The sequence below is a fragment of the Oreochromis niloticus genome, linkage group LG20 (genome assembly GCF_001858045.2).
Source record: "Oreochromis niloticus isolate F11D_XX linkage group LG20, O_niloticus_UMD_NMBU, whole genome shotgun sequence".
Classification (NCBI taxonomy): domain Eukaryota; kingdom Metazoa; phylum Chordata; class Actinopteri; order Cichliformes; family Cichlidae; genus Oreochromis; species Oreochromis niloticus.
This window is the reverse complement of record NC_031984.2, coordinates 11,122,635-11,148,857: the sequence shown is the minus strand read 5'-3', so window position 1 is coordinate 11,148,857 and position 26,223 is coordinate 11,122,635. Positions and strand designations below refer to the sequence as shown.

Genomic DNA, 26,223 nt, shown 5'->3' with positions numbered 1-26,223 from the left:
CTACTGATTTATTCCCATGATGCAATCTTTTTGAACTGTGATTTGACATCACACTACCATGACCTTAACTGTCTGCAGACTTGTTCCTTGGATCAACTCGCAGTCAACACTGCCCCTGTTGAAATACTGGGGAAATGCTGTTTGTCGATTAGAGTGGCAGGTCCCTGGTGCAGCTTTTTTTTTTTTTCCTTTTTTGTTCTTTTCATTACCTTTTCTTATTCAGTGCACAATGTCTCATCTCTGTACTTCAGCCCAAAAACACCTCTATATCTTTCTAATGTGCACAGTTAATCTGAACCTTATTTTTTCATTCTGTCTCACACACACTCAAGTACCCATTCACACACTGTCTTTATTTTTCATTTTTCATGTGGACCCAGTACACACCATTGGTTGCTAGGAAACCATTTGAGCATTTTTTTCCCCCCATTGGTAGACGTTTGATTACCCATTTGTATGTTTTGTGTGTGTGTGTGTGTGTGTGTGTGTGTGTGTGTGTACTCATGTGCATGTGCAGAGGTTTCTGCGTGTATCTCCAGAGAGAGGTCTTGCCAAGCTGAGCTCAGGGACTGCTCCACTATCCAGCCCAGTAATAACAATGAGCCCCTCACCCTGTTTGACAGAGGACACAGGCTCAGCAGTCCTGTGGCCACTGTTGTCAATGTGTGAAAGTGCATATCTACATATGTGTGCATTCATGTTCACAACACTTTGTGCCTGACTGGGTCACTTCTGTGATACAACCCCAGCAGTTGTTACCGATGCTGACCAGTGGCGTTATCTATTGTTCTTCAGCGAGCTATTGCGCAGGAAGATAGTGGCCAGGTTGGACCGTCTTGCAGCTGGGCACACATCAGTCCTCCCTGTGACTCCCTGTTTAGAAATGCACCAGCACATCTCACTCCCCTGGCTGCTCCTGTGAAGTCCTGATTCGCTCACAGACATGGGCAGAGGCACATAAATAGTACGCCTTGTCGACTGGCACAGAGAGAAAGACAACACACGCGCACAAACAAATCAGACTCAGCACTGATATGAAAGAGAGCAAGAGCCAAAGAGAGATGGCATTAGCAATGTTTCTTCCTCCAAATGAATTGCAGTATGCCCTAAGAGGAAGAGATGAAAATAAGAGAGCGAGGTGATGAAAAAGACTCAGAGAAAGCCAGGGGTTGTGAGGTTATTGTGAGGTGGAAACAAAAGAAAAGAACCATAAAGAGAGAGAACACATGGTTAAAGCCCCACTATGTCTGAGAGGGCTCACTAACTTTCTTTCCCTGCTTTTATTCCCATGTTACTTGGTGTCACCTGCTTGGCCACTGAATTTTAGGATAACTGCCATGGGCTCTGCTAAGGCCATTATGGCAGCCAGTTGGGCTCCGGTTGGCCCTTTCTCAGCTTGCCCCTGTGTAGCATTGACTCTCACTTGGGACCACCGCAGCTAATGGAGAGGGTAGTGTGTTCTGTAAGGGCCTTAGGAAGAATAAGTGGGCTGTAAACTGTGAGTTGTGTTGTGGCAGCTAAAGGAGCTTCGATGCCTCACTGCCTGGCTTACCGCCTGACTTACTGCCTGCCTGCTTGGCATCCAGAATGCTCCTCCATATTCAGGCTCTGAATACTGGCCTTTTGCACTTTTATTGTAATGCATGCAGATACTTGGCAAGGCAACAAACACACTCCACCTTTTACTGTGGTGCATTGCACAAATAAAATATTTCAAAGCAGGGAGGAGCCACACACAAAAATAGTGGAGCACTCTCTTGGATTCTCGCAGACGTGTAGAATTGCAAAATGCACTCACATATCTCCACAATTACACACACAAGTGCACATACGCGCACACGCATACACACAAACTTGCATTCCCCCACCCAGAGTGAAGCCATTCTGCCCCTCTAAGCTGAGTTATTTAAAGCCCCGCTCTCAACTCCATCGGAGTGATTATGTGCTACTGAATTAAACATCACAGGCTTCAGCCCCTGGCTTCCTCTGAAACACACTCAAACATGCTGGCCTCTTCCTGGTCCTCAAAAGTTCCAAGTTCTGCCTTTCATATCTCCCAGCCAGTACACTAGGTAGTGGAAGTAAAGAGGTGGAGTATGAATCTTCCCTAAATCAGGATCTCCTGCTGTGCCCCCTGCTCTGCCATTCCTCTCGCATACCTTGGACACAGGCATTTGATTCAGTTCACATTAAGAAACCCCCCTGTAAACTGACTCTTACCCTGGATTGATACTCACCCCAGGCATCATTTTAGCTTGGCACTCAGGCAATGCTGTAATTGATGGAGAGCTGGATGCAGTAGAAGGTGAACTGTAGCAGTTAAGTTGTGCTTTGACTCTAGACACCCCAATTAGAGTGTCTGTATTCTAAACTGGGAACATTTAAACAAAGAGGTTGTCATAGATAACCCAGAGAGAAGCAGGTTCAGATAGGGGTTTGCTCTGCTACCTCGACAGGAGCTTCGGGCTGTTTGCTACCTATTTGGGAGGGTTTGACATAGGGTTTTGTTTACCTCAGTGTGTGTGTTTGTGAGTGTGAGTTTGCGTGTGTGCTCATGAACTGCGTGCGCATGTCTGTGCTTCTGTGTGCCGGCATGAGGCAAGGCACCAGCCAGCCACCCCCGCATTCCAAAACACACCCTTTGGCAGGGAACGATAAAGGTTCCAAACAAAAGGAAGAAGTCTTGTGACTTGTGAAGGTGAACTTATATCACGACAGAGGCAGTTGACCTTGAAATGAGCGGTGGTGTTTGGGGACGGGCGGGGGAGGGCAGTGTTTAAGAGTGCAACCTCAGTGCCAGAGGCCAGGAGGCTGCCTAATGACTGGCACCCGATGCTATCCATCACCATGCCACTGCCAGGGCAGCTGCCCCCGCATAGCCAAGTGAACAGAGCCTTAATCACCCCTCGTACTTATTCTGCAAACTGTGAGCACATGACATGCAAGACATACATCCGGTGCACAGGTGTTCCATATTCACATGAAACCGCACAGGCAAATGCGACGATGCAAACAACAAATTCTAATATGCACTGCACATACAGACAGCATGAATATGCAGTCAGTGCACTCAATTCAGACTCACAGCTCATTGCACTCATTCTGCACGCATACTGATGTACATACACCAACTAACATACAGAAATCTGCCTCTAGACGCTCATTCAAATGCTATTTATAATCTAATGTAGGCAGACTCAGATACAAAGGCAGAGACATTCTCACCCATCCCTGCTGTATTTATGCCTTGATGCTGAATGTTTGTGACAAAACAATTGACTGCTTCTGCTTTCTTGATATTTTGTATTGAAATAGATATCCCATAGCCTGCTGGTTCAATTCTTCCACACTGAACTGCCTCAGTTTTTTTTTAGTGTTTTGCTTATTTCCCTGAAAGTGAAAAGGGGGGCTTTTCCCATACCTGATTTCCTGTCTGCTCTGCACTTTCCATCAGTATGACAGACTTTGAATCCCCTCACTTTTTCAGTGTGGGTTATTTTATCAGAGTGGAACAAGGTTTCCCTCCTTCACTCCCTGGCTCATCCTTGTTCCATGAAGCATCCCCTCTCAATTAAGATTCTTTCATGTTAATGGTGTTCTTATCGCTCCTGTGCACGAGTTGTGAAAGCGAGGCCTACTATGGTGGAGTACAATCATGGAGCAGAGCTGCCTGAATGACAATATAAGAGCTGTTACCCTCATTCTTCTTTCTCTCTTCCTCTGTCTTTCCATGTATCTCTGTCTCAAATTCTCTCTTTCCCTTGCCTTTTTTGTCTCTTAATGAGCTATGGTGGACTGTTGGAGGAGCAGCTACATGGAAGAACTCCAGGAGAGTGGCACACTTGTGGCAAGGTCACAGAGACTTAACGAGACAGCCGACACATCACTTGACCACTCACGCCAGATTTTACCAACAGATGTAATTTGTGCTCGAGTCTCAGTTCGTTATATCTCTGTGCAGTTATACACGTACATTCACTATTATACATTCAGCACAAAGTAGAAGGTCATTGTATCTGTCTCCACCAACATCTAACTCCGTCTTCAGCTCCATTAGCGAATCTCTCTCCCTTTCTCTCCCTCCTTGTCTTTTGGAGTAGAGCAGGGTGTATGACTTCAGGAGGAGGTAGGCATTCACTGAGAGATCGTAGGAGCACTGGCTGCCTCTAAGTGCGTGGGTGCCAGAGAAACCTGTTGCCTGGCTACAACAGCACCTTTATCCTTTGGTTGCGATGGCGATGTCTTGCATATGCATGTGTGTGCGCGTGAGTGTTGGCACAACACCTTTTTCATGCTTGTCTCGTGCGTTGTATATTAGACTGTGATTGTCTGCGTGTGCGTGACTGTATTATTTTATTTGTGCTTTCATTCCGTTGTATGTTGGTGTTTTTCACTGTGTTTTTGAGAGAGATTGGTGAAAGGAGGGGCAGGAAGGAGCTCCACCACCCACACAGCAGGCCTTCCGCCCCCATGGCTGACTCCCCAAGACTCCTCTAGTAATTAGCTCAACATCTATCCATCTGTTCTAGGGAGGCGCAGTAAACATTAACACAACACAGCATCATCAAAATACTGGCTACACATGTTATATTTTATGCATACATGATAAATTCATGCATTAATACATATGAGTGATTGGCACAGATGCTGACAAGCAATGTCAGGCTCATGTACGAATATAATAATATTCAAATACACAGTGAGGTATTGGTCATTGGGCATACAAGGACAAATCCCAGTGGGCCACTGCATGGGTAGAACTGTCAAAAAACCCATTAAGTTTTTACTGCCCGTCTGTCTCTTTACTGGCCAGTTCTGCGTGCTTCCATTCAGAGTGTGCATGAAAGTGTGCTGCGTGCACATTATGTAATCAACCCTCCGACCTAACCTGACCCGAGCAGCCCCTTTTTAGTCTGTTTTACTTTTTCTGTCTTCCCTTATATAATCCCAGACTAATTTAATGATCTTCAGATCAGGACTCTGTGGGGTCATGTAGGAATCTGTTTTCTAGTTGCCTGTCTCCAGTTGTTTACAGTGAATCCAGTTCATCCACGGTGGTGTTGTCTAAAATGCCTAAAATGTTTGCACATGCAAATGCACACCACAGGTGCCTGTAAGTCTCTTCTAGTCTTCCCCACCGCTGCAGAGCGGAGGCTGGAGCTCTGCCTTGAGACTTGCATGGGAAATAAGAGAAAAAAAACAACCAAAGACTACATTACACAATTAATCAATAAGTTAATGAGATCTCATTTTCTCTGAAAAAGACTATCCAGGCAAAAAGTTCACCCTCAGCCTTTTCCCCTTACACTTGGAAAACCAACTCACTGATATTACACTGTGGAAAAAGAAAGCAGCCAGCAGGAAATTAAATTAAATTACCATCCTGATAGATTTATGTGACGCTTTACACTTTCATTGTGTTGTTTTCCTCTTTGAGTGGAGGTAGGCCTGAGTTGAGAAAGAACTGTTAAATATGTTGTAAAGTAAGAGGAGAGAAAGAAGTAAAACAAGACTGAAAAAAGAGAGTGAAAGTTCCAGACGTTATATGCCTCTGGCTCTCTTCTTGGTTTACAATAGGTAGCAAATTCCTAATAGTAAAACGGGAACATAAAGATTACTTATATTTGGATGAGCTATAAGACTACCTCATGGTCTCTTCCTTTGTGTTTATTGTGTTATATGTGTGTGTGCATATTTGTGTAGTTATGTGTGAAAAGGTAGGAAACAGCTGGGAGTGTGGGCATTGGAGGGAGGAGATTGTGCGTAACCACGTGTATGATTGTGTTCAACTAAGCCTTATGTGTCTTGTGAGTACATGTGTGTCTGTTACACTATGCTAATGAGTTTGTCCTTGCTCAGTCTGTTTTCGTGTGCGCTTGTGTGTTTGCGCACACTTAGACATGTGCTGTATTTCTGTGCACATTCACTCCCGACTGTGCCCATAGATCCACATACATTTATGTACGCTCGTAATTGAATGAAGCTGTCTACATTCTGCGCTTTCATTCCAAGTAAAGATTGAGGGCATCTCTTGGCTATTGACACAGCTGGTGATGCCATCTGGGGGCATCGCACACCGCCTGTGCCATCTCCACCCAAACAGGGCAGCAGTCATCACCTAGTGTCCATGCCAATGACAGGGGACAAGGAAAGCAGTACGATAACACAAAGCAATGTCTAGATCCAGCTTCTGCTGCAAGTGGTGAGGGAAGGTCATCTGTCTTCCTTAGATTGCATTATGTACTGCTGAACCGTGAGTGCCCAAACACATCAGAGATGGTAGTTGTTCGCATGTTTGGGACGTTTTCACAGAAGTAACTGGTTCTGTGTATCTGTGTGTCCCTCCAACCACACCCCTGCCTGATGTAAAAGGAAAATCAGAGGGACGGTGGGAGGTGGTGGAAAAGATTGTGGTTGGGGATGGGGGGGGGCATAGTCACAGATTAATGGTTCACACTGAGAGGGAGCACAGACCTACAGTAGCAGCACCTTGATTTATTTGCCACTTAGTACTGATGAAGCCTCAAACTGCAGTCACGCACGTGTTGTCACAGCATTTTTCTCGATCAAGGTCTCAGTCGGTTTGTCCATTCTTGCATCTTATTTAGCTGCAATTGCATGCACACATGTAAGTGTGATTTTGTGTGATTTACTTCTGTAAAAGACAAATAAATCTCCTTCTGTTTCTTTCAACCAACATGACAGGAACACTCCAAGGCCAAACATTCACAAAAGATTAACAAGCATACCCAGAGACCATGTAATGAGAGCGTCTCTTCCTGTGGTTGTACCCATATGTGTGTTTGCACATTTGGCTGTGTATGGGTCAGGTGCATTCAGAGTAGCTCCTATGTGTCAGTATGGGGATATTTTACCTTGTTTGTCTTTGTTGGTTTTAGTGGCAATCAGATGTTGACAGTGAAACAGAAATGATAAAGACTGAAATAGGAACATTCCTTGTGAGAGCTAGGTAATCAAAGCTTTTCATGATTACAGAAGTGAATGGATGTTATTCACACCTGCACAACATTCCTTTAAACGCTACCTATTATTCATAAGCTGTCAATTTAGAGAATTTGCAGAGGTAACCCAGTAACAATTTGCAGGCGGAAAATTATTGAGTTTTGACTTGGTAAATACAGGCAGAGTTAATTGAGGGCATCATCTCACCATGTGGGAGGACTTGACAAAATGCCATACGTGTGTTACACAAGCACACATTGTAATTAACACACATATGCACATACAAATACACACATTAATGAGCACACGCACTAGTATACGCATCCAATCACACATTTGGAGATGCAGAGATACAGTCACATAATGAGTGAGATTATTGCAGATTTCTGATCCCAGATTTGTTCTGCTGCCTGGCTATGTTTTGGATTGTGCATTTCCTCTTCTGTTCTTGGGCTTTGTTGTCTGTGTGAGGGATACCATGCAGGGTTTCTAATTCAGCAACATTTACTTCTCACCAACCAGCTGGCTTGTTCCACATAAAAGCCCTCTCATCTGAGACACAGTAGCTACGAGTACCGCATGTGTCACTATCACTCCATTATATCCTTAAGAAACCATGGAACAGATTATCCACTATGCACTGCAAAAAAATCCTAATCTAACCAAGCCTTGTGATTGTATGTCTAATTGATCTATTTTGAGAATAATATATTATGCAAGAACAGAAAAATGTGTAAGAATGTTCAGAAGATTATGTAAATGTGGGTCTTTTTTTATCTTAACAAATTGTACACTATAAAGGTAATTATAGAAGCTGGTTGCGTTGCATGCACATCACACAGTATGTGGATGTTTGAAGCCTTCTTATGTCCGTTAAAACGGTATTAGCTGTGCTAACTTGTTTCAAGACTGCCCACTTTGGATTTGTTAAGTGAAATTATTACAAATATGTGTGTTTTATCAGCATAAACACATTCACACATTTGTTTTTTCAAAGCAGTAACAACTCATTTCAATAATCATTATTAACACTCTACCCTATCGAACCTTATCAACTATCATTATTAATTTCTATTTTTAAGTGCAATTGCATAATCGGGTCTATTTGTTGGCAAAACACAAACTGATTTTGAAATTGTTAACATGCTGTCTGTGTGAGATTAGTCTGATGAAGCTGCGTTTAAATACAAATGACAGGGACGAGCCTATTTGCTTTGAAAGTCCAAAGACAGGTGCTGTATCACCACTGGTGATTATCGCGGACTTGTTTAGCACTTGTTACAGTTTACTGCATGATGTGTACTATTAATCCCTAAAGTCTCTAATTTTTTCCTGCACTATGCTGAATATTTGTCACTTATAAGACAAGGCCTGATTCCCTCTGATGTTCAAAAATCTCATAGATATATATATATATATATATATATATACATATATAAGTTGTCGACTGCCATTACTGTGTTACTGTGTGTGTGTGCTTGTGTGAACAAGAAGACTGAATGAGAAGCACTTTGTGAAACTGCTGAAGTTGTGAATGTGCATTATTATCTTGTTTGGTAGCTTTGGTTTTGAGAATTTTTCACTAAAATTAAGAATTAAATAAAGAGTGTAAGAAAAATTGACAGGCTGGTTTTGAGTTTATTTGACTCAATACAATGCTTGAGCTGAATCTTTTACCACTTATTTCAAAAGAATACTCACTTTTTTAGAAAGACTGAATATCTCACTTCAACAGATCTTCTAGCTGCATTTGCAGATAAATCGACTTGTTTCTAGTCTTCATCTTTGCAAATCAAGCTTTTATTTCTTGCATTTGTGTAACCATCCTGCTCGCTCTGATTTCCCCACAGAACCCTGATATTGTGCTCGTCCACTATTTGAATGTTCCAGCGATCGAGGATTGTGGGAAACCATGTGGACCTATCCTGTGTTCCATCAATACAGACAAGAAAGAGTGGGCCAAGTGGACCAAGGAGGAACTGATCGGCCAGCTCAAACCCATGTGTGAGTTGAGGAATTTTCAAGTAGGACAGCTTGTTTGATGGAAACACGCACACTTTTAAAATCCACAGAAATGTCTTTTTTTCAAACAAGGAAATAGCTTTTTAATCATGTCGTGCAGAAGAGCAGCCTCATTGGGCAGCTTTTTGTGTCCATTAATCTCAAAATGAACAACAGTAGTCCATGTGTGAGAACTTGAGTAATACTGTTTTGTGCTATGCATGCATTAGCTCTTGTCATTCTAAACTTTTATTCATAGCCTTTAATATGAACAGAGGCTGTAACAGCAAAATAGGCCTTAATAGTCTGTATCCACACATGCATGTGCATGCATGGAAAGACTACTGGCAGCTGTTTTTGTCTGAGTATTTATGTTCCAGTCCTATTATCTTATAGCTGGTACACTAAGTGCCCTCAGCACCTCAGTCAGAGAACATCTTTGGCTAGTATTCCTACAATTTTAAATGAGTGCTTGCGCTCTTCCTGGAGCCGTCTCTTACTTGGAGGTCAAAGTTCAGCTCTTCCCCTAGACCTCTGGCACCACTCCGGCCAGACTGAGAGAGTACATCTCCCCTCTGGTCCATGAAGGCAGTCAAAGCAGAGGAGGGCAGCAAGCTGGTTATTGATTCATTTTAGTGCGTGGGAGCAAGAATGTCTGACTCACCAGAAATCCCCCTTCACCCCTTATCTGGCTCTTTCTGTCTCTCTCCCCCCCTCAATGGATTGATCCCTGTTGTTAATCAGCTTTACTAATGCTCTGTGAGTTGCATTATGTGTTTTTATGAGTCTCTAGACCTGCTCAAAGATCGAGGCAATGTTTTGGAAAAAATAAAATCAGGCTTTGTCTGATGATGATAATAGCCAAAAGGGGACCTTGTGGGGGCATTGAAAATCTTTCAGAGAGCTGTTAAGATACCTTTAACAACCAGACTCTAATTCGGGCGTGTCTGGCAGGGGCCAGCAGAGCTGTGACTGATATTCCAATGGCCAATTATTGGTGATGTGGCTAGGTAAAGAGGAAGGTGTCAGCAGCTTTATAAGCACACACACACACACACACACACGTGCTGGCTGCATACTGAATAGGCAATCCAGGCCATCATCACTGGGGTCTAAGCTGTATTGTTACCCTCATCACAGCATTAGTTTTAGGTCATTTTAACATAAAGCCTTACCTCAGGACAGTCGCTGAGCAACAACAGCCTACTGTATTCATTACAACTGTGGCTTAATGTAAAAATCAAGCACCATTTGCAGTAATGCGTAAAGTCATTAACTTTGGGAGTTGTTGGGACAAAGAGGGTGAGTGTGAGATGCCTTCTAGCTGCCAGGCTACACGAGGGGCTACATAAAGAGCAAAAAAAAATCCCTCTCCTTCTTTCTGTCTCTGCTTTCTGTCTTTCTTCTCCTCTCCATCCTTCTGTCTTTCTCCTGGAGCACAAGACATGTCAACATGAACTCAATGATAGAGCAACATTGCCATCTAGTGGTCATGTGAGATAGCAACCTTAATCTCAACGCAGGGAGCAGAAGCCAAGACTTGTGATGAAGTTGGCCTCTGTGAATCATGCTTTATTTATATCATAAATTAGCTCCCAAAATATAGTCATTTTTCTGTTTTGTTGTGTATTTTTCAAGATGTTGGGTTCAAATGTGTGTGTAGTTTTAAGACTCCCCCTTCGTATATAACAGAACGCAGCAGAAGTTATGCGTGCCATTTAAGTTGTATAGTTAAACTATCGGGACAAAATGCATGGGTAACCAGCTGAGCAATTTTATTTTCTCACTTTATCAGGAATGTACAAAATCTAAATTTAAACTTTAGGGTTTGAGCATCAAATGCAAAGCGGAAAATTTCCACAGTACACATTTCAGTGTTTTTATATCTGGCTCTATGTTTGGAAATTCTTCTTATTTGCTTTCTTAGAAATTGATGATGGTTCCCATTTCACAAGCTGAATTTTGTCAGCACACTCTTAGTTTTAAGTCGAATCGTTATTTTTTCCAGATCAGTGCCAATTTTTCCAAAATAATTGCCCCCCTTTGTCTTGCTCTTCCCTTTTTGTTGTTCTTTTCACAAAATTTCACTGCACAAACCATTTGACATGTCTAATGATACAAAAAAAAACAACAAAGGAAAAATGTGGATTTCATGGATCAGTTGAGCTTATTCTGTCTCTCCACAACAAAACACACACACGCACATTCTTGCTCTCAGTCACAAAACCTTTCACATGCACGAATGCTCACACACAGTAGTTCAAATATAAGCCCTGTGAAACATGGCCTTGTCTGACCTCGTCATCCTTAACACCCCGCGGTGTTTGATGAGAAAGAGAAGTAGCAAGAAGATGGGGGGGCTGAGGGTGGGGGTAAGAGAGGGGCATCGCTACACAGTCACGCTACAGTTCCATAGACAAGGCAGCCAGCTTGATTCACTCTTTTGGTCTAATGCAATAAACACGCAGCACTCTGCAGCTATGCCCCAAGCCTGCTGACAGATAGCGCATGAGCAGTTTTAACAAACACTCAGACAGACAGAAGGCTTGTCTCCAGGCTAGACAGACAGGGCCAGAGAAGAACAGACCAAGGCAAGACAGACAGCACTGGCCATCATATAAACTGTTGTACTCTGCTGTCCCATATAATGTCCAGTGGTGCAGAGACAACCGAGTGGGAAATGCCTAGCATCTCCTGCTTTTGTCATTAGGGCTGTATGATGCTGCTCGTGACAGGATCCAATCATCAGAATGATCATATGACTAGGTCGCTGTTTGGTGCCTCGGCTGTTGCTTCCACTGGGATTAAACCTAGTGGCAGTGCTCCTGTCATGTCTGCTTTAGAATATAACCCTCAGTGAGAAGAGCAGACAGGCAGACACGGTGGTAACTGTACGTCAACAACTCAGAGCCTTCAGGGGTGACACCCGTCTAGATGAACAGGGCTGTGGCAATCTGGCATGAGGGATCAGGGCAGAGGGGAAACAAGATTGTTTGGACAAATAGGCATGGCGCTGCATGGTGGATGTAAGTTGTTGCATTACGCTCTCACTCTTGCTCTGTCACCCTCTCTGAGTTTGATCATCAGCACAGACATTCGTCTGTCCTGAAGCTTCCATGTTGCTTTGCTGTGGACGGAAATTCACAACACCATTTTGCCTTGTTATCTTTATTAGCGTCATTTCATTAGTACCATTTTATAAATTTATATAATACAAAGTCAAGAGGTTAAAGTGGTTTAACCTCCAAACACAATTTGTGCATTAATTGTAATGACGTTAGATGAAACTTGCCCCTCACATTTGGTATCTGCTTTTTTTTCCTTCTTTTTTTTTTTTTAGCTCACCCACTGTAGATTAATGGCTGAATAAATCTGACTTTATTATACATCAAACTGAATCCTATTCATGTTTCTATAACCTGCCACGGTTAGTTTTCTGTGGAGCGTATGATCTTAGCTTGATCACTACAGCTCTGCTGACATCTGCTGGTGACCAGCCTGTAATCTACCAAAGGAATGTAGAGCTTTCAAGTTTGATCCTTATCACAGTCATGCAATCATGTTTCCCAGCTTTTTTCACTTCAATTTAACTAGCTCTGTCTTTAATCTCCATTACCCTCACCCTCTTACGCTGTTTCCATCTCCTTTTATCTCAAGTGCAAACAGACATGCACTAAGCAAATCCTCAGCTTTTTTCATACATGCTCTGAACCTCATTCTCTCTATGTATCTCGCTTGCATATTTAACCAAAGGAGGTACTAGAGTGTAGAGAACTTGAATTAAAGCTGGCTTGATTTTGTTTGATAGTCTAAATATGCCTCACTTCTGAAATATTACCTTTTTCCCCAGTTGAGAGCCTGAGCTCTGCAGCACTCAGTGGTGTCTCCTACCACCTTACAGCCACTGAAACCACTATCTGTCTCATCAGAAGTGGTGGCTGCTTGACAAGTGGAGCGATGAAAAGTATTAGGAGGTGCTAGTGAGGTGTGACTGAGGCAAGCGAGTGGAGCCTTACAGGAGAAAACCTCCCTTTTTCCTTTGGTGCAGCAGCCGATCCGGCAGCAGCAGATTGGTGATGTTCTTTCCCAGAGGCTTTTCCCGTCAGAACAGAGTCATAGGTCAGGGTAAGGGTGGCGAGTGGAAAGATTGAGCTTGCTGTCACCTTCATCAGCACTCACAGAGGAGACGCCATGGAGTAGCAGCAGGCACTGACATATAGGAGAAAAAAGAGGCACAACAAAAACAAGCAGTCCAATACAAAAGGCTTGACATTATGTTGAAGTGATACGAGGGGAAAGCAACCGATCAATGCTGTACTAAGAAAGGAAACAAGGGGTTTAGGGTAAGGGGGGAAATTTAGAGCTGTTTCAGTCTAATGGGGGAGAAATGATAGAGATTGAACAAATAATCAAAGGTACTGCCATTTAGATTCTTTGTTGAAACTAGTCTGTCTGAGTCGGTGGATTGTTTTACCTTTAGGGAAAACCAGAAATACTAACTGTTTTTATGTGAAAACTTTTTTCGGGAGAGGTGACCAGCATGAGGTGTTCTAGCAGGTAGACAGGGAGGGCAGTGGGTGGGGCGGGGGGTTGGCGTGGCTGGTGGTCTGTTGGGCTGGCTGACATCTCTGTCTCCTCCTCTCTCCCGGCAGTTCATGGCATCAAGTGGACTTGCAGCAATGGGAACAGCAGCTCTGGCTTCTCAGTGGAGCAGCTAGTGCAACAGATTCTGGACAGCCACCAAACTAAGCCACCTCCCCGGACTCACAACTGCCTCTGCACGGGCACCCTGGGTAAGGGCTAGTGGGTGGGAAGGAGTTTATTCTCCAAAAGAGAGAACTCAAAAATTCAGTGAGAGGACATAAAGATAATGTTTAGTATGTTGTAAATCAGAGAAGGTTGTTCTTTTATGGGTTGGTGATTTAATAGTGAAATCAAATGTACGGCCCTATTATTTTTTAAATTTCCTAATATCTGTGTCAGGGGCATATCTGAAATAGCCTTGCTCTTTTCAAATTTTATGCTAATCTCAATAGGATATTTTCAGCTGTGTTATTTCACTGAGTTTTTTAATCAGAAAAAGAATGTAGAGAGTGAAGGTTTTCTAATTTAGAGAACAAATTACTCTAAGTAACCCCTACTTCCATTGTTATTTTTAAGATAACAAGGCGTGCAGAGCGTCCCATACACTTACATCACTGTATGCCTATGAGAGGATTTATCACATGGAGAAGATTATGTTGCACAAAATTATAAATACAAAAACAAACTAATAATCCATCTTTGCCTCAGTTCATTGAATAGTAGATTTGCCTAATTTTTAAGTACTTGGAAATCAATAGAATAAATTTGCCTGTTTTACTCCCTCACACAGCTAAATCCCCAACCTCTTTTACTCTGTTTGCCCTCGTATAGGTGCAGGAAGCAGTGTGCACCACAAATGCAACAGTGCCAAACACCGCATTATCTCCCCAAAAGTGGACCCCCGCTCAGGGGGATACAGCAGTGCCCACTCAGAGGTACAGAACAACGATGTGTCTGAGGGGAAGACAGAGCACAGTGCCCATGGTGGAGGAAAAAGCTCTGGGGGAGGGACTGGAGGGGGTAGCACCAGGGAGAAACGCAATGGCAAAGTCCACAAGCCTGTCCTGCTACACCAGAACAGCACAGAGGTGTCATCTACAAACCAGGTTGAGGTCCCTGACACCACCCAGAACTCACCTGTCTCCATCAGCAGCGGCCTCAACAGCGATCCGGACATGGCTGATAGCCCTGTGGTGACAGGGATGAGTCATGTGGCCTCTGTCATGTCTGGCCTGTCTCAGAGTGTCTTTATGTCTGAGGTCCCTGGAGACCCTGTCTACAGCATGTCTCCTACTGGGGGTCCAAATACTCACCTCATGGGTGCAGATGCCACTTCACAGGGCCTGGTGCTGTCTGTGACCTCTGATCGTCACAAATTTGCTTTCCCCAGTGGAGGTGTAGGAGAACCTGGGACTACCACTGCAGGAGACAGTCTTTCCATGTTGTCTACAGCTGGGGTGTCTGAGGAACTGGTGCTCTCCAGCAGTCTGGACTCGGGAACCATCAAGATCCCAGAAACTAATATGAACTTTGATCCCGACTGCTTCCTGAACAACCCCAAACAAGGCCAGACCTATGGAGGCAGCGCAATGAAGACAGAGGGAAACTCCTCCACCTCGTCTTCCTCTGGTGGCGGTGCTAGCACCAATGGCAGTCTACAACGCTCCCCCACCATGTCAGATAACACCTACACTTTCAACTCAGCTCTCGTAAAGAACATCAAAACGGAAGATACATCATTTGAACAGCAGCTGGCCAAGGAGAGTGGCTACCAGGTGGGGGCAGTAGTGAACTGTGGCAGTGGCGTATCTGTGTCATCTGGTGCTGGTTCAGGTCAGGGCAGCCTCAGTCTGACAGCCACGGGCTCCCTGCTTCCATCTGGAGGTGGTTTGAGTCCCAGCACTACCTTGGAGCAAATGGATTTCAGTGCCATCGATGCCAAGCAAGACTATACGTCCAGCACTACCACAGTGAGCTATGGTCAAGCCATGTCCAGTCCTCACATGCAACATCAGAATCGTTCACCCAGCTTCTTCCTCCAGGATGCATCTCAGACCAGCCAGACTCAGCAGGGGAGGCCCAACATAGGCCAGAAAACACATTTGATGGAGCACAACTCCCATGACTCTGGAGCTTATATGGGGCTACAAGTTGTAAAAACAGACTCACCTGGCAGTAATGGCCACCTTCATCACCACCATCAGACCCATCAGACCCAGCACAGAACCAACTGCAATGGAGGCTCACCCACAGAAGGGCCTGGCCAGGCTGGCTCCCTCCAGCTGCTACAATACCAGGGGACCTTTCCTGGGCTGGGCACTGAGCATGAGGAGGTGGTTGGTCTAGAGCAACCTGGGAGTGTGAATTCAGCTCAGACTGGAGCCACCGAGAATGGAGCTGAAAATCTACTCAAAGCAGGTGATCACATCCAGGGATGTGGGGCAGGAAATGGAGAGAGAGGAGGAACAGAACGCTACCTACAGCAGGCTTCAGATGGTGGCGGAGGAGGGACAGGAGGTGCGGGTGAAGGGGTCGCAGTTCATAATGGAAACAATAACAGCGATAGCAACAACCACCCCCAACAGCAACAGCAGCTGCAGCCTCTTCTCCAAGGCACTGGCATGGTGCAGGGACTCTACAATGCTGTAGGAACCCACCAGGGTCTGGGTGGAGCGGCCAGTAACGGAGGAGCAGGAGGGACAGGCATGGAGATAAGTCTGGATCACTTTGACATCTCTTTTGGAAACCAGTTTTCTGACCTCATTAATGACTTCATCTCAGTGGATGGTAGTGGAACAGCCATGTCAGCTGGAGGGACCTTATATGCTCACCAGCTTGTCACATCTCACAACTCAGATAACCAGACCACAGCTGGTGGACCCCCACAGCAGGGCCAGGAAGATGGAGGAGCCAGGGGCTCTGGTTACAGCCCCTCGGAGCTCTGCCTCCAACCCTGCTGCAGCCCCCAGTCTTTAAGTGGAGGGGCCAGTGCAGGAGGAGGCACAGGAGAGACAGGCTCATTGTCCTACATGAATGTAGCAGAGGTGGTTTCTGCAGCTGTAGCCCAGGGTGCTCTGGGGATGCTCCAGGCCACAGGCCGTCTTTTCATGGTCACTGACTACTCCCCTGAGTGGTCCTACCCTGAGGTGAGTTTTTTTTCTTTTTGGTCATTTATATAGCAGCCTGATTGTTGAAAGAGATTAGAAGGACTCATAATAGTCATATTTGTAATAGTCACTTCTGCACAAGAACGCTCTAATATTTTTTAAAGTAGCCCACTTATCTAAAGTGCTGTCTGATGTGTTGTTTTTTTATACAAAAAAATAGAAAATTAAAAAATACAATGTTAGGTATGTAAATTAATAATTGACTAAGGATTGATTATTTGAAAAAATGAATTTAATTTATTGAATCTGAGTAAGAAGCTATTTGGTGATTTGACTCCTATAAAGGAACATGGCATAGCTGATATGGTAGAAAGTAGGACAGTACCCCTGGAGTCCAGATGCTGGTGATGGTGAAAATAAAGCAGACATAGACTTGAAAGAAGCTCTCTGAATGACCAGAATGAGGTGGAGATGTGGAGCAAATGGGACATGAATGAGAATCTGGAAACAAAAAATGCAGAACAGCACTGAGATTTAAAACACAGGCAACAGAAGCTGATTGGCTCACATAATAATTTTGAATGTTTGGCAAAGAAACCAAAAGAATAGAACAGCAGCCCAAATGCACAGGAATTCAGACAGGACAGTGAACAGAGACCCGTCTTATTTAACTTAAGCAGACTCTTCATTTGAGAATGGCTACCCTTATAAATACCCATTAGACTGACAAATTTATTGTTTAAATTGTATATTTTTGGGGGCCTGTTCATCATGTTCACTTCAAACTAAATTATCTGAATTATCCACAGCAAGACCTGTGCCAGCCCAATAACTGTGAAATCATAGCAAACCAAAGGTTTTATGTCAGAAAGTTGAATACCTGTAAAGCAACACACATGATAACACGACAAATATAACAACAGTAACAATAGTAAAAAATGAAGTTGTCAAATTTAAAATAAACATAATGAATCACATTCATTATATTAGAAAAGACTTTGCAAAACATACTCTGGCCTTTTCTGTGACCCATAATAAAAAACAGTATTATATAGTACAAGCTAAGCTCTGTGTGACTGAAACTAAATGGAATTTTCTATGCAGAATTAATAAAGGAGTTAATATAACTAAAGAACTATCCTGGAAAATATGACAACCAGTTTCATCATATTAAATTTATGTAATACTTTGTTTTATTTATACATTTTATAAATAAATTGCACATAACAGCTTTCACTTGCATCTTTAATCTATCCCTTATTTGTATCCCAGTAGTAGATTTTACCACAAGAAAATGAAAATGAAATATGAAAATCAGAAAATGTACATTAAAGTTTTTCTTATCCGCAAACAAGGAATGATAGATATCTCTATAAATACATAGATTTATTTCTGTTTCAGACATGACTGTAAATGGCTAAATTTATATAATGACTATGATACAGATGTGGTCAAAAGTTTAGGTATATTAATTATGAGCATGAATTCCATGGTTATTTTAAGCTTTTAATTATTTATCTGAAGTTTTTACAGGCTGTAATGACTGTACAGCATACATCCTTAGTTACTTTAAAAAACAAGAATTGAGTGAATTGGTGCAGTTTTAAAACACAAAGTGTCAAAAATATGCATAAAGCTTCAAAGGTGTGCCTTAGTGTCCTTTGTCCTTAATGTCCCTTAGTTAGTAGTACTTACACCAGATGCTTTTGGTTGCCATGAACAAGCATAATTCTGCCTGGATATTTTCTTGGAGGAATTTGTAGAGTTCATTTGAATTAGTTGGTTTCCTTGCACAGACCCAGGTTTTAAGCATACTTAATGCCCTATTTCTAAACAGCTACAGATTTCAGTTTAAACCATTCTACGTAAGTACAAGTTAAAATTTGTTAGGATGTTCAGGAATAACCCAGGAACCAACAAGGCTCATGTGTCAGTGTGACTGTCCAAAGTGAAGCAAGTTTATCATGACTGTGGATTTAGAGGGTGCAATGACAATGCACCCTACAATGAGGGGTAAAACTGAGGCTTTCAAACCTAAGAACACTATACAAAATGTTTAGTATGATGTAGGGATCATGGTCTGGGGATGTTTTGCTATGGTACATTAAAATAATCAAAAAGGAAGACAACTTCCAAATTCTTCAACTTCACCTCAACTGAACAGCTACATGATTGAAACAGGACAATGATCCCAAACACATCAGAACTGGTTTTGGAATGAATAAAACAAGCTAACATTCAGCTTCTGTCACAGCTTTCTCACAGCCCTGACCTCAGAAAATTTGTGCATTATGCTTAAAAGCTGGGTCTGTGCTTTTAGGGAAATCAGCCAATTTAAATGAACTCTACCAGTTCTGCCAGGAAGAGTAGTCAAATATGCAGCCAGGATTTTGCCAGAAGCTTTTTGACGGCTACCAAAAGTGTCTGGTCAGGGTGCAACTTGCCAAGAGACATTTTACCAAATACTAGTGTAGTTTTATGTATATATTTAAACCTGCATTTCTACCACTGACCCTGTGTCGATTAGAGAAAATCCAAAATAAATTCAAACCTGTCCATACAATTCTTGGTTTTATTTTCGACTTACCGTGATGCCCGTGATGAGCATATGTAAACTTTGACCACAACTGTGTTTTTCTGTTATAAAACTGACATAATTAGAATTAAGACATAATGTCAGCTTTTTGCTTGTTTGTTTGTTTGTTTTTTACTAAAGAAGGAAATATTAAGGTTTATAGAGCCACATCACATCTCTAAAATCAAGGGAAGTGAATGAAGAAAGGATTAGATGATTGTAAAAAAAGTAATGTAATAACTGATAATAATCGATTGATTAAATATGTTGTAATATGTTTTTTTATTGAGTAGGCAATATGGTAATGGGAAAGCGCTTTCCATTATCACCTAGTAATTACAGTCACGCAAGACAGAGTGGTATGATTAGCATTAACGTTGAGGACTGAGCATTTGTATTGCTTAAATTCCAAATATATATCAGAAAGTACTGAAAACTAGTAAGTAAAAGTAAGTGTATACCCATAATCGCATAATCGCATGATTATGGGTATACACATACCCATACCCACTTAATTTCATGCAGCTTTCATGAAATTAGCCTCTAACATTGTCTTCTAAAATAGGTTTTTAAAGTAAGTTAAAAAAAAAAATTGAAATATAAATTAAACAAAAATAGCTGCATCCATCTTCATGAATTAACCAAATTAATAATAATAATAATAATAATAACAATAACAACAGTAACAATAATAACAATAATATTTACTTTTCTTATTTGCACAAAACATGATGTCATGATTATGCAATGATTCTGTGCGTTAATCTTTAGTTATTTCTGTCAGCAGCAATGATCTACTTCAGCCTCTGGAGGGCAGCAAAATATTTAAACTCAGTGTGGGGGTTTTTATACGTATTTTTAAGAAAATTGGTGTGGGAGGGCGAGGTGCCAGCTATCCACATGGTGGCAGCAGAGATTAGTGTTGGGATTGTGTTTGCTTCACCTTGGTGTCATTCTCATCTTTCCACTCTAGGTGGTAGAATAACAATACATATGATATTCGGCAATCAGCAATGCCGACTTGGTGAATGTGTTATGAGTTTATCCATTGTCTTGTTTTTTCAGGGTGGAGTTAAGGTGCTGATCACTGGGCCATGGCAAGAGGCCACCTCAAATTACAGCTGTTTGTTTGACCAGATCTCAGTTCCAGCTTCTCTTATCCAGCCAGGGGTGCTGCGTTGTTACTGCCCAGGTAAGGCAGGAGAAAGCTTACATATATACATATAATATACATACAATATACATATATACATGTAATATATATTTCTTTGGTAAAGGGGCAGTATCATCATATGACTCATGAACCAAAAACAAACAAAACAAATGGTCTGTGTTTTTTTTTTAACTTTTTGGCTAATTTATGAATAAAATATCACTTTTTCATTTTACTGAGATTCATTTTACAATTTTGTAGTGAACCCAACAATGCTAAGTGAGCCACTGTTTACCTCTGCTGTTTTCTGTTTCATTTTGATATTTACTGTATGACAACAGTTGCATTGTAACATGATCCCTAAGTGTTATTTTCATTTACACTGAGAGAAGAAACCCATGGAAAGTTGAACTCATAAGCAAATCTGTCACATAACCGTGACACTTCTGTGTATTTTATATGCCCGGATGTCTCATTCCTTTCACCCTCTCCAGCTCATGATACAGGTCTGGTGACACTACAGGTGGCTGTCAGTAACCAGATCATCTCCAATTCAGTGGTGTTTGAGTATAAGGCCCGCGCACTTCCTTCACTGCCATCATCTCAGCACGACTGGCTTTCTCTGGATGGTACGTTTCCTCTTGTATTTTCTTTGGCGCGTTTATGACTGCATCTGTTGCGTTTCGCATTTTGCTTTCTGTTTTCTTTACAGAAAACATGTTTTTGTTACATAATCCCTCCCCATTTTTACTTGTTCTATTTGAGCACCGTCTACTATGACTTTAATAATTTTGTCAATTTTGATTAATGGTTCATCAAGCAGCTCAAATCACTTCTCATTCTTGGCTTTTAACAATTTCTTCACTACCTACACATTTATTTTCCTTAACTCACTGGAGCCAAACAACTGTGCAGGAAATTCATTGTGATTTCACACAAATAGAAATCCAAATACTCATAACTGTTATATACGGTATTTTCACAGAGATATTGGCATTTTAAGTGACACATTTTTGGTTGTTCTTAAACGTTTTGTTTTTACGTGTATCATGCTGGATCAATATTCACCTTGGAATCAAATCAGGGTATGATTAGCACCGTTTTTAGAGCTTGTACTTGAGAATAACATGCAGGTTCTTTGATCTTTGAAGGTAAATGTCACCAAAAATCTCTGTATTGACTGCTTTTAATCATTATTTCAGCTATTGCATAATCTTTAGAATCTTACTGTTCCTGGTTTTGAAAAGGGTAACTTTACTGGCAATAAAGTTGTATGGTAATTTCATATTTTAGTAGCTCAGCTACAGTTCCTGAGTGATTAGGGATTATTTTATTGTTTGTTTGTTTGCCTTTGCTATACAAACTGAACTAAAATGAATGATAATTCTGTACTGTTGTGAATTGGCATAATGTTTATGTATTAATTGATATATAAAGTTTTTTAAAAATAGCCTTTTTAATGGTGCTTTCATACTGCTCAGTACCATTTTGATTTTACCCAAGAAAAAAGGATTTTACTGTGTCTGTCGTGCTAAGAAAACTGGAGTTCAACATTTCCACGTTGACTTTGTAGTCTGCCTATCTGATATGCAAATTAAACACCACAACAGATGTGTCAGGGCACATTTTATTTTAAGGTCAGCTGGGTGACAAAATACTGTCTACATTGTCTCATCTTGTCTATATTAAATTTGGCCACTAATGAGGCTATTTGTTTAAACCTTAACAGCAATGCACTCGATGTCCAGATGCCTTCTTTTCAAGCTCCTTAGACTACATGACCTGGATGACTGATAACCTACACAGACTTAAAAACAATGCGAATTCAGTAATAAATTTGGGTTTGTTTTTATAAGCGTTTGCAAAAGATGGTCAATTGTGAATGCTATGTGTGAGCTCCTTACAGAAAACAGGACTTTTGAGCACCATGTAACTAAAACTGCTGCAGGGATGACAAATTTTCATTCTGTTTAAAGTCCAGTCCAGTCTGTGAGTCAGAAGACCTGCTGTACAGTAAGAGTATTTACCAGATTGTAATGAGTATATGAGTCATTTATGTTTGTATGTGCATGTGTCTGCTGGGAGAAGTATTGCTGCAGTGGTTGAGCATTGACAGGATAAAGTAGGGCATGGTGAAGCACAGGCTCACAGGACAGCTGCAATGCAGACGGCCCTTGAGGGAGTGGGAGTGAGCTGGCAGCTCCCATACATGGCAGAACCAGTGAATCCCTCCGCCATTCATACCCTACTGCCTCACTGGCCCATTCACAGAACCAGTTAAGGAGGAGCTGACTGTCTCAGAGAAAACACAGCCCACCCTATTACCTTACTTAAATTAACCCCTTTCCTGTCTTTATTTAGTGGTTGTCTGTAGTCGATTTTTAAAGAGAGGACAAAGAAATGAGCACTGGGTGCACTGGAATTTTCAGTTTTTGGTTGGATGTCATCTTTTTAGCTTCCATGCATGATGCAATGATCGATCATTCCTTTTAGAAATTATTAGAGCGATTAAGCTTATGCAGAACAAAGCATTTGTGTCATGCAGCATGTATAGTACACGTTAGTGGTCGTTGTTCCATGTGTCCAAATCATATATGATCGTTTCTGTGTGTACCTCACTGTGGCAGGGAGCGGGGAGAGAAAAGGAAAGGATTGTTTGTGCCATTCGCTGTTGGTTACTCCAAGAAAATAATGTGCTAGGAATTAGTGTTCAAGACTGAGCCGATGCTTTTGGCGAAAGCCTGTGTGACAAAGAGCTGCGGGGTCTGTGTGGACAGCGACTTTGACGCAAAGCGCACTTTAACATCCACGAGGGTTAACGTGAAGATTTTTAAGAAAATGTTTAAATTTGTGTAACATCGTTCTCCTCTACAATCACAATTTAAAAAAAAAAAATCCGTCACACTTTTAGCAACTTATTTCAGAAGTAGGGCAGCGTTCAATTATGTGCGCTCATCACTTGTCCGGTGTCGTGAAGCGCAACAGAGTAAACAAGAAGCGCTGCGCATATACCCGAAACAGTAATAACTAGACACGCTTTATTACCCATTTTCCAAACGTTAATGTGGTAAGATTTATTTTTCATTGTGCAGCTTGGGGGTCAGACGCCTGATTAACTAGAACTGCTATAGGCTGCTGCCATTAGCATACGTGCCATACGTGCAGCATTTTGTCTGAATACGCAGCGGTGTGCTGTACAGCGTTCTGAGTTTGTTCTCTCGTGGAAGACTAACTGTGCTATGATGTGCTAATGGCACAGCTGCCTGCCTGCCTTGATTTGTCATAATGCAGAGTGGGGGAAGGGGCGCGCTTTTCTCTGCAGCACTGCAGGTACGGAGCCATGGGCAGGACAGAAAAGCTGTCGGAGATGCAGAACTCTCGTCGTCGCCCCACTAAAGTCCCTGAGCTCAGACCCCACGAACCGAGCCGGAAGAGGTTCGCTGGGCACAGACAAAATTACAGCCCCGCATAGCAGCACCTAGTGACTGTTAGTGTTTAAGGGAGCGTATTGACAGTACTGACTCTGAGCCCGACTACACCGGCAAGACAAACGGCAGATCGTGTACACACAATGCAGGAACGGAGAAGTGGGCGTGTTTGGGTAAACATGGTAAACTGTAGTTTGAGACGGCAGTTAGGGCTGGGAGAAGGCGAAACCCGACCGGATTTGGAGTATTCCGCGGACTCGACTATATCTGCTTAAATGATATTATTATCATTATTATTATTATTATTATCATTGGGAAATATAATAATAACAGTAATAATAATAATAATAATAATAAGAGGAGCAAGATTTTATGCGCAGGATCGCGGCGCGCGCAAGAGGCGACAAACGGGAATTAGGGCGTCTGTTTACCGGCGGCACGTGCGCACAACGTTTCCTCGCTGTGGTATTTGTCATTTTACTGCAGGCTGGGATAGCAGCGACTACTAGAAACACTAGGAAAGTGTGCATGTGTTTGAGGTGAAACAAGTGTGGAGGAGGAGGGGGCTATTAGAGGAAGAAGAGTAGTGAGTGGTCTCTCTCTCTCTCCCCTCTCTCTCCCCACGTCGCTCTCTTCCCTCACTTTGTTCTATTGTTGACGAGTGCACTGTTGAGATTGAGATTCAGTCTACACCAAGGATTTATGAATATTTTTTTATTTTTTTATTCCTCCGTGTTACACCATGCAGTAGCCTGACTGCCAGACTGTCGGGGCAAAACTGCAGTTTGAGTGAAATGCAGCTTTGGTTGGACTTCTTTGGGTCAGGATGCCAGTGAATGATACCTGCATTTCCTAAAAAGACAAAGGGGCTGTATTTTTTGGCTTTGAGGTGGACTTTACCAATGGAAAATAAAATAGAAGGTTAGAAGTGTTAAGCTCAACCTTTGGCTGTAGTGCTGTGCTGTGTTGTGGTTGTGATGTGTTTGGGCTGCTTTTTGATATTCTGTACGTTTCTTGTGTTTGCCCGAAGAAGTTCCACGTTTCTTTGAACGCCCCGCATGCAGAGTTATTGTGTGTCACTGTGGTCATCGGTGTGTGTGCTGTAACAGAGTTTTACAGAAACTGTCTCTTTTGGCCACATGCTTCCAGGTGTTTCATGCAATTGTGCCTCATTGCAGGGCACTGGAGAGTTGACGCTGATAGTAGCCAACTCCTGACTCACGACTTGTGCTTGGACATGTTAGACAACTCCAGACGCCTTCAGAGACAGTAACAGCATTTGCTTTTCCTCACATTTTGAGGAACAAGGGAAGTTAAGTTGTAGCAGTGACTGTTTGCCAAGCCCGGATGCTTTAAGCATACCTGGGCTTTCAGTTTGCACTCTTTCCTGACAGTTTTAGTCAGTTATGTCTGAACTGTGGGATTATTGTGTTTTAAACTGGTGCAGGCACTGTTTTGTGACTTAGGCTGTTAAACACGGTGTAGTTGCTTTAGTCTAGCGCATTAATGGGGTTGTCGCATGTGTGAGTTCTGCTGAGGTTACCGGGGCCAGTGTGTAGCTGGTGAAAATCATTATTCTGTTGTTTCACAATTTGAATTGCATTCAAAGACATTATCAACGGCATGGACACATGAACATACCTTACTACAGCAGGCTAGTCTGTCATTCAGCACCACAGTTTAGATGGACAGCGACTTCATTTAGTCTTCCAACTTTGCTGTAGCTTAAAGCTCTCCAGACTATTTAAACTGAGAGAATTCCAGGCATAGGGTACATTTATCGACCTGTTGCTCCTCTGTGAAGTTCCTGTTTTCAATGCATAGCACATTATGCAGTGCCCAAACTTTATCCAATTTTAAAAAGCAGTGACAGATACAAGAAAAAAGTTGCAAAGTCTTAGGATGAGTCACCAAAGTGCTTTTTCATGTTTTACACGAGACCATATGCATATGCATATAGTGTTAATATACTCCAGAAATTTTAATTCCCACTACCATTTTTTTCTTCATAACAAAACAATGTTATGTTCTTTACAGTTTTAGAAAACTCATATTCACTGTTGCTTTAACACAAACATTGATTTTCTTGAATAAATGTGTTCTGAAAATCATGCTGAATAACTGCTTTTTTTTAATAGAGAAACTAATGCATTTTTGAGGGCGCTCTAGTTTTTGGTGGTTTCTGGTTGGCAGCAGTAAGGACAGACTGAATCTTAGTATAAATGCACTAATCCATGTGTTAAGTATACCAGTGTTAGTGGTGAAGCTGAAGCTATGAGCCTGTAACAGGAGTGGTAATTTAATTATTAGTTACTTTGTCAGGAGTTTGGTTCTTTTTATCATCAGCCTGTCTTTTTATTATAAAGTGTGGAACTATGGGTAAATATAAGCAGTGATATTAAAGTAGCAAAT

The 26,223-nt window shown here is 42.1% G+C and overlaps 1 protein-coding gene across 1 annotated transcript in view; it reads left to right on the top strand.

The window, feature by feature from the left end:
* camta1a (calmodulin binding transcription activator 1a) overlaps nucleotides 1-26,223 on the top strand; it is a 281,030-nt gene that overhangs the window by 236,107 nt on the left and 18,700 nt on the right. The window contains exons 7-11 of the mRNA XM_025901871.1: nucleotides 8,814-8,967; nucleotides 13,617-13,757; nucleotides 14,380-16,694; nucleotides 20,296-20,422; nucleotides 20,878-21,012. Coding sequence (XP_025757656.1) covers nucleotides 8,814-8,967; nucleotides 13,617-13,757; nucleotides 14,380-16,694; nucleotides 20,296-20,422; nucleotides 20,878-21,012 — 2,872 coding nt within the window. The remainder of the gene's footprint in view (nucleotides 1-8,813; nucleotides 8,968-13,616; nucleotides 13,758-14,379; nucleotides 16,695-20,295; nucleotides 20,423-20,877; nucleotides 21,013-26,223) is intronic.